Source organism: Spermophilus citellus (assembly GCF_964194105.1).
Source record: "Spermophilus citellus genome assembly, chromosome: 2".
Taxonomy (NCBI): domain Eukaryota; kingdom Metazoa; phylum Chordata; class Mammalia; order Rodentia; family Sciuridae; genus Spermophilus; species Spermophilus citellus.
This window is the reverse complement of record NC_138183.1, coordinates 135,215,370-135,225,014: the sequence shown is the minus strand read 5'-3', so window position 1 is coordinate 135,225,014 and position 9,645 is coordinate 135,215,370. Positions and strand designations below refer to the sequence as shown.

Sequence of the window (9,645 nt, the reverse complement as noted above, 5' to 3'; positions counted from 1 at the left end):
CCCTTTTCCTGTGTCCTCACCAGATTTTTCTGCTGTGTATGTGCATTTTCTTGGTTCCATGCATCCAAATTTCCTCTTCGTATAAGAACACCAGTCAGATAAGATTAGAGTGCGCCCAAAAGGTTCATTTAAATAATCATTAAAGACCCAGTTATATAAGTATCAACAAAGAATAGTGTCCTAGAGGAATGAACACCAACACCTCATTTTGCAGGAACACAATTAAGCCAGAGACAACCAGTGTTCACTAAACAAGGTAAAGATAATGTGGAATTTCACTGAAATATCAGCATCAAAACTTGATGGACACGATATCATGTTTTGATTTTCTGAGAGTAAGAGTTTGTCAAACATAAATTGGCATGAAGTCATGTGCTACTTAGAATGTCCATTTCATATTTAATAAAGATACTTCTTTTTAACATTTATAGATAGTCCAGTGTTATCCTGCTTCCAATTATATGACTCTTAATAATGTAAGGCATTTTTCCTGTCTCTGAAATGATGACACATGTTTAACAAATTGCCAATATTTTGCTTTTGCAAGTATTGTTTCACAATGAATGAATGAATTGATGAATAAATAAAACTGTTATTATTCTATTATTAAGGTATATTTCCAGTTGGGATTAAAACTCAGAAGTAGAGGGCTTGCCTAGCCTGAGCAAAGCCCTGAGTTTTAAACCCAGTGTGCAAGAAAGAAGAGAAGGAAAAAAGTATTTCCTTAATTATTAGAAATTTTCACTTCTCCATAGTCTTATGTGTGTGATAACTTTATACTTTAGCATAATATTTTACCTTTAATTGAAGTTTTACCTATAAAAAAATTAAACTCATATTTAAAGAAAATATACATGTATATACAAAACATTCAGAACTGCCAGCACACCAACAGTGAGATGTCTTTGAGTGTAATATGCATGTTGATTTTAAGGAAGTTATGTGAAAATACATTTGCATCTTAGTATCCCTGAATATGATCTGACCCTTGAATATCATTACACTGACCATAGACAGCACTTTTTAAATATGTGCCACTTCATTTCAGCTGCACCACACACTTTGAAATGTTCTCCATGCAGACACCAAGACTGAGAGAACATAAACACAAAAATTGTAAGAATCTGGAGCCAAATCAGATCACATGGTACCAATTCCAGTTGTCCTTCCACTTTGTGACATTTGTACCAAGAGAAGGAAAAAACTGGACCCAGGGCTCTTCCACAGAATTCTTGTTCCTGTTTCACTTGACATCCAGAACCTCTGACTCATCTTTCAGCTTAGCAAAACTAGGAAAAAATCATCTTCCCTCCTGAACAACCTGACAATTTGTTATTAAATAACATTCAACCTACAAGGTGGTAAATAGCTTCTACTGTTGCCAAAACAGCCACCTGCTAATAAGACCCAAGGGGTTTTATGAGTAGTTTGGAAATCCTAGGTATAGCACTTCATGAATCTCACTACAAATTATTCATGGAACCCTTAACATTTTTTGAGATCATTTTAAACTACATAGACAAAGCTTCAAAACAGAGGAGGAGAAAGAGAGCTAAGTCCTTTGTGTGATTAATAACACATAAATTTTATTGTGCTTTAACAGCATCCACTCTTTTCCCTTACAAACCCCTAATACATCGACCTATTTCCTAATTAACTATGTACCACACACACCTCAACTACACCACAGACATGCTGGTCTGTTTTCTGTCCCTCATAATCATCAAGATTTTTATGGCCTCAGGGACTGTGGCCCAGCTCTACCCTGTGAGGGAAATGGTCTACAGGTGACTGTCTTCCTCTGTCAGTGCTGTCTCTGCTTATATGCCACCTCCTCAGAAAAATCCCCTCATAACCACCCATTCCAAAGTAAAACACAGTGACTTTCTGTACCGTCATCTTAATTTGAGACTTTGTATAGCATTTTCTGATATATTCACATGTGTGTATATATTTTTGCTTATCAACTACCTCTCCCTCCGGCCCACCTGCACCTCAAGTGCACCTCACCCTAGAAAATGAGCACTCTGAGAGTACAGGTACTTTCTTTCTTCCTCACCAGTCTTTTTTTATATTTAAAACAGATCCTGGATGCTTTTGTGTCTAAAACAGCATATATTCTCAGTTTATACCTGCCAATTAAATAAACTACATCATCTGTACCATATAAAACTCTGAGACAAAATGAGAATGAAAATGTTAAAGGGAAAGACCTGTTAATGAATTGAAATTATAAAATCTACTTGAATAAAGAACAAAAATTCCTCTACTGGGAGTTGGTGAACATTTGCAGCAGCAAACTGCTTGTGAAAGAAGATAATAGTGTGTCCTCCTACCCACATTTCTGCCCTGAAGTCTTAGGGGTGAATCCAGTGGAGGGTCCTTTTTTCTGGCTGCTCTCAGTGGCTCCTTCATTTCCTGTCCTTAGGAAGTAGGATCATAAGAAAATCTTTGGCCTCACTATACCACATTCCCTTGAGGCTTAAGGGAACTGGCCAGAGATCCGTATTTCTCCCCTTTATAGAAACAAATGTATTTCCCAAAACGTAGTCTCCTAGAACACTTGATAGAGTTTTATCTATCTTAGAGTTACTGACTCTAAGACTGTGAAAATCATATTCTCCATGTCATAGCTATGCAGGAATTCTAGATAAGTCCCTGTCAAAAAATCTCACAACAGTCCTGGGAGCATGGCTCACCAGAAAAGCCTCTTGCCTAGCATGGACAACAGACTAGGTTTGTTGGACAACAAAGCAAAAAGACTTAAATTAAAAAGCTTGACAATTTTTCCATTTCTGGCTTATTATTGTCCAACTTTTTGTACTTAAAATTTTATGATTTCTAGGTCTAGGGGTAGGGCTCACTGGAATTCAGCTTGCACAAAGAATGGGAGTTCAATTCTCAGCTCTGCAACAAATATATTTACATACATATACATATATATGTACATATAAATAATTTCTGGAAAATGACAGAATTAACTGGTCTCTCTACTCTCTGAAAGGATGATAGACTAAGCTTCCTGAATATATTGTCTTCACTTCTGAAATGATTTCTACAATTAATTTAATTTTGTGTAATATTAAATCACTTGCATTTATTTTGATTTCTTACTATACTTTCCTTAGTTTCTTGGATGGTTGTAACTGCAACTGAGGCTGTTTTTCAGTGCTGGGGATCAATTCCTGGGCCTCATGCCTGCTTGGAAAGCACTGTATCTCTGTGCTACACCCCCAGCTTACTCCATAGTTTTAAATATCATTTGCCTAACATAAGATTTGACATATTTAACAAATACAGCTTCTATTTAGGATAGCACCCTTTTCTTCAAAGTCTTTCTCAGTGCAATATGGACATCTTTGTTCCTCAAACTGTAGATTAAAGGATTTATCATTGGTCCCACAATGGTATAAAAAACTGTGGAGACTTTATCTTGATCTAGAGACCCAGTAGGAGATGGTGTAAGGTACATGAATACTGCTGCTCCAAAGAAAAGAGAAACAGCAATAATATGAGAGCTGCAGGTGCTGAATGCTTTGGACCTACCCTCTGTGGAATGGATGCCAGAAATGTTGGACAGAATCAAGGTGTAAGAAATGAAGATGGTAAGACTAGGTACTATTACATTGACTCCCACCACAATGAAGACCACCAGCTCATTGATGGAGGTGCTTGTGCAGGACAGCTTCAGGAGAGGAGGTATGTCACACATGTAGTGATTGATGATGTTGCCACCACAGAAGCTGAGTCTCAGCATGCATCCAGTTTGGGCCATGGCACCTACAAACCCCATGGCATACACACCCACCATCAGCATGAAGCAGACCTGATGGGACATGGTGACCTTGTAAAGCAGAGGCTTACAGATGGCCACATATCGATCATAGGCCATTGATGTCAAAATATAACACTCATCAATAACAAAGAAGCAGAAGAAAAAGAGTTGAGCCATGCATTCTGCATAAGAGATGATGTTCTGATTTATAAAGATCATCAGCATTCGGGGGGTTATGATGGAGGAGTAGCAGAGATCAATGAAGGAAAGGTTGAAGAGGAAGTAGTACATGGGAGTGTGCAGGTGAGGATTCAGAACAATCAGAACAATCAAGCCCAGGTTCCCCACCACAGAGACCAAGTAGGTTCCTAAGAAGAGGAGGAAGAGAGGCATCTGGAGTTCTGGCTGCTGTGTTAAACCCAGCAGGATAAACTGGGTCACTGAGGAGCCATTGCCTGAGGCCATTCCTCCCTGGATCTGGTCTGTGAGAGAAGGAGAAATAGTAACATTAGAATGAGAAGCCAGCTCTCTCCACCCAGCCCCAGTACAATGAGGTTGAGACCCAGATGGGGAGATGAACTCAAGCTCACCCTTCTCTCTGCCTCTGTTTTCTCCATTTTATAATCTTCAGAAAATGTATGACAATGAATACTTTAAAACACACAGAGAAGGTAGTTTCTGAGGGAATAAGGCTCAGCTCCACTCTGCTTTTACAGTGGAACTCCCACCACAGGGAGCAGATGAGGATTTTCAAGGACTCTCTGGCTCCCACAGATGAGGTTTGGAAGAAGAACAGCAGGATAGGTACAATTCAGCACTCACCCTCCTGCATTAGGACTCCAAGAGAGGCTCTTGATAACACTTCTGCTCTATTCTCACAGAGTAATAGGTAGCACTGATGGATTTTAGAGGTACACAGCCCAGTAAAGAGATTTTTTTCTGATATTGCTTTTGTTTGGGATGAATTTTGGACAAAGGAATTCAGAACACAGTCCTCAATCTTCCAGGCTCAGAAAAGTCATAAGATATGGATCATGATTTCTGGTGGTAGCTTTGTCCAATGTCCTCTTCCCCCTACAAGGCGGTAAATAGCTTCTACTGTTGCCAAAAGAGCCACTTGCTAATAGGACCCAAGGGTTTTTAAAAGAAGATTGGAAATCCTAGGGACTTGATTAAAAATCAGAAGACCTGTGTTTACCCCAGTATTTTCCTCAGAGATCATTTTTTGCAATTAAAAGATCATATCTACCCTGCATTTGTAGTCCTCCAGTTCATGATAATAAAATGAAGCATATCATTGTGCATACATATTGATTTCCTCCCAAATGTGGCACATCCCCAAACAGAAAGCAAGAAAACCTGTCCCATATCCAAAGTGGATTCTTCCTTTTATCTATAACTAGATGAAATACTATATATCATTCATTTCTTTGTTGTGTCTTCCTTCAATTCATGTACCTACATATATTTGAATATAAGCTTTATAATAGCATGGCTGTTTTTATGTTTTTCTTCAGTCCTGTTTTATCATTCTAGGTCTGCAGTACCTAGAATAATACTAGCATGTACAGAAGGTACTTAAGAAATAATAAAAGTTGGGTGATTGAGGATGCCTTTTCCGTTACTCCTGGAACCTGTACTGGAAACCGCACAGACTTTTGGCTCCACTGGCAGAGGTTTATGTAGTTCCAGTGCTTTTAGTTGTAGACAAGAATGCAGGACAAGAAAAATATCAATGTGACATGTAAGGACCACTGCTGGACTTGTAAAGGGTCATCTAGGAGCACTCCAGGTCCAAGTCGATGAGCTCAAAGGAAGATTGCCATCTCCTCCCTCTCTGAATGTCACCCTGAGAACTTGCACAGGCTCTCTGCAAGCCCCCAACATCTCTCCTACAGGAATGTAGCATAGTCTCAGATCAGAGGCAGATTTGGATCAGGTGGTCTAGGAAGCTCTAGGTGCCTAAATCAGAACCTGTTCCTTTTAGTAGGACATTTAGAGTCACTCCAGTTTTTATTTAATTTTAAAATAAAAATAATGGAAATAAGGATTAATTTGGTGGCATTGGTAGGAATGACTAGTGTTAGAGAGATGAAGGTAGAATGAGCTGTTTAAGCAATTACAAAAATGAATGACTTTGGAAAATCACAAATGAAAGGAAAAAAAACTTCTTGGGTTAAGGCTGCTGCTTTGAAAAGTTATAAGAAGCAAAGATCTGTAAGAGACATTGCAAGGGAAGATTCAGCAGGACTTCTCACAAAGGGAATATAAATAGATAATACAATTTCCCAGAATACTAGCCTAGGTGTTTGGATAAATTATGGTATTACTACAAAGGCAACTCAGAAAGACTGGAAATGTGATAAAATTTATACATTCAGTTTTGAACAACTGGATATCCCAAGTACATTATGCTGTTTTCCACATATGAGAGAAAACACTCAACTCTTGACTTTCTGAGTTTAGCACATTAACTTAATGTTCTTAAGTTCCATCCATTTTTCTGAAAATTGCATAATTCCACTCTTGATGACTGAATAAAACTCCATTGTGTACATACACCACATTTTCTTTATCCATTGTTTCATTGATGGACACCTAGGTTTGGTTGCATAGTTTGGCTGTTGTGAATTGTGATGCTGTAACTATGGGCATGCATGTATTCCTATAGTGTGCTGATTATAATTGTTTATGATAAATACCAAAGAGTGGTTTAGCTGGGTCATATGGTGATTCCATGCCTAGCCTTTTGAGGACCATCCAGATCAATTTCCAAGGTAGTTGTACTAATTTACAATCCCACCAACAATGTAAATGTGTTCCTTTTCCTTCACATCCTTTCCAGCATTTATTATTGTTTGTATTCTTGATGGATGCTCTGAATGGAGTGAGATGAAATCTTAATGTAACATTGATTTGCGTTCCCTAACTGCTAAAGATGTTGGACAAACTTTTTCATTTGTTGCCATATATATTTTTTCCTTTCACAAAAGGTAGTTCATTTGTCCACATGTTAATTATGTTATATTTATTTTGGTATTAAGTATTTAGCTCTTAATACATTCTAGATGTTAATACTCTGTCAGAAGAGTAGATAGCAAAGATTTTATCCTAATCCATAGGTTCTCTGTTCACATTCCTAATTGTTCCTTTGCTCTGCAGTAGATTTTAAATGTGATGCCATTCCATTTATTAACTTTTGACATATCCTGAGCTTTGGAGGTGCTAATGAGAAAGTTGTTACCCATGCCCAGATATTGGAGTGTTGATCCTACATTTTCTTCTAGGAGCTGTAAAGTTTCTGGTCTATTTTCTAGATTGTTGATCCATTTTGAGCCAATTTTTGTGCAGAATAAGAGTCTAGTTTCATTCTTCCACATATCAATAACCAGTTTTCCCAGCACCATTTGTTTAAAAGGCTGTCTTTTCTCTGAAGTATGTTTTTGGCAACTTCATCAAGAATCAGATGACTGTATCTGCGTGGGTGTCTGTCTTTTTATTCTGCACAATTGGTCTGTGTCTATTTTTATGCCAGTACCAAGCAGTTTTTGTTACTATAGCAGTATATAGTGTTATTTGAAGTCCGGTATTGTGATGCTTCCAGCATTGTTTTTTTTTGTTTTGTTTTGTTTTGTTTTGTTTTTGTTTTTGTTTTTGTTTTTGGCTTAGAACTGCTTTGGCTATTCTGAGTCCTTTATTCTTCCAAATAAATTTTTAGCACTTTGTTTTCTAGTTCTGTAAAGAATCCCTTTGGTACTTTGATGGGGATTGCATTGAATCTGTTCACTGCTTTTGGTACTATGAACATTTTAATATAATCTATTCTGCCTATCCAAGAACATGGGAGGTCTTTCTATCTTCTGTCATCTTTCTTCAATGTTCTATAATTTTAATTGTATACATCTTTTAACTCCTTGATTAGATTATTCCTTGATAATTTTTTGAGACTATTGTGGATTGAATTGTTCTTCTGATTTCTTCCTCAACAGATACATTGTGTAGGAAAGCTATTGATTTTTGTATGTTGATTTTATAATCTGCTATTTTGCTGAATTTGTTTATTACTTCTACGTGACACTTTTTGAATCTTCTAAGTATAGGATCATATCATCTACAAACAATGATAGTTTGACTTCTTCCTTTTCTATTTTATTACTTTTATTTCCTCTTATTGCCTAATTGCTCTGGTTAGAATTTTTAGTGCTATATTGAATAAGGGTAGTGTGAATGAATATTTTTGTCCTGTTTCATATTTTAAAAGAAATGTTTTCAGTTTTCCCCCATATGTTGGTTTGGAGTTTGTCATGTTGATATAGGTTCCTTCTGTCTCTAGTTTCTTCAGAGTTTTTATCATGAATGGGTGCTCAATTTTGTCTTAGAATGTTTTTACATCTATTGAGATGACTAAGTGATTTTTGTCTTTAATTCTGTTTATGTGGATGAATTACATTTATTGATTTGCATATATTAAGCCATTTTTGCATTCCTGGGATAAAATGAACTGGTCATTATGTGCAATATTGTTAGTATGTTGTTGACTATAATTTGCTAATATTTTAGTAAGAATTTTGCATCTAATTATCAAGAATGCAAGTAACAATGATGTGGTTTTACTTGTATTTTTAATTAATTAGTTTCAATGCTGGCATCTAATTATGTTGGCAAGGATGTGGGGGGGAAAGGTACACTCATACATTGTTGGTGGAACTGCAAAGTGGTGCAACAATTCTGGAAAGCAGTATGGAGATTCCTCAGAAAACTTGGAATGGAACCACCATTTGACCCAGCTATCCCACTCCTCAGTCTAAACCCAAAGGACTTAAAATCAGCAGGGTGCCTAGGTTGAATCCAAGCTTAGCTATTGTGAATTGAGCTGAATAACCATTCATGTGACTGTGTTACTATAGTATGCTGATTTTAAGTCCTTTGGGTCTGATAGAATTCAGCTGAGAAGACTTTTGGTCTTGGCTTGTCTTTTTTGAAAGACTTTTTATTACTGCTTTTATCTCATGGCTAGTTTTTGGTCTGTTTATGTTTGGTCTGTTTATGTTCTGTTTATTTTAGGTTTTCCAATTTATTGCAGCATAAGCATTTAAAAAGTCACTAATGATCCTCTGGATTTCTGTGATGTCTGTGGTGGCTTCTCCTTTTTTATTATTAATTTTCTTTATTTTGGACTTTTCAATCTTGGTTATCTTTTCAATTAACCAACTCTTAATTTCATTAATCTTTTGTATAGTTTTTTGGTTTTTGGTTTCATTCTGTTTTGTTTGGTACTGGGAATTGAACTCAGGGCCTTGCACATGTTAAGTAAATTGTATTGTTTTGTTTTGTTTTCTCTCTATTTCATTGATTTCAGCTCTGATCTTAATTATTTCCTTTTCTTTCATGCAATTTGTTTGTTCTTCTCCAGGGCTTTGAGATGCATTTAGTTTGTTTATTTGGGATCTTTCTGATTTTCTCATGTAGGCACTCATAGTTACAAACTTTCCTCTTAAAACTACCTTTATCATGTCCCAGAGTTTCAAGTATATTAAACCACAATTCTCATTTGATTCTTAGAATTTTTAAATTTCTCCTTCAAAGACATATTTTTTAATCTCCATGTATTTATATTGTTTTTGTATGGTGTTTTAGTGTTTATTTCTAATTTTATTCCATTATGATATAATAAGATGCAAGGAATTATATTAGTTTTTATGTTTTCTAAGAGTTGTTTTGTGTCCTAAAATGTGGTCTATTTTCAAGAAACTCACAGAGTTTCCATGAGCTGCTGAGATCAAAATGTATTCAGCTCTTGTTGGGTGAAATATTCTATAGATGTCTGTGAAGCCCATTTGATTTGCATTTTCAGGTACAGTCTTCACTGT

The 9,645-nt window shown here is 36.4% G+C and overlaps 1 protein-coding gene across 1 annotated transcript; it reads right to left on the bottom strand.

The window, feature by feature from the left end:
- Positions 1-3,307: 3,307 nt before the first annotated feature.
- On the bottom strand, positions 3,308-4,240 carry LOC308632911 (olfactory receptor 8B3-like; the record flags this gene model as incomplete). Its single annotated transcript, XM_081265321.1, has 1 exon — positions 3,308-4,240. One exon carries the CDS (start codon positions 4,238-4,240, stop codon positions 3,308-3,310), a length of 933 nt encoding a protein of 310 aa, XP_081121447.1.
- Between the last annotated feature and the right edge of the window lie 5,405 nt (positions 4,241-9,645).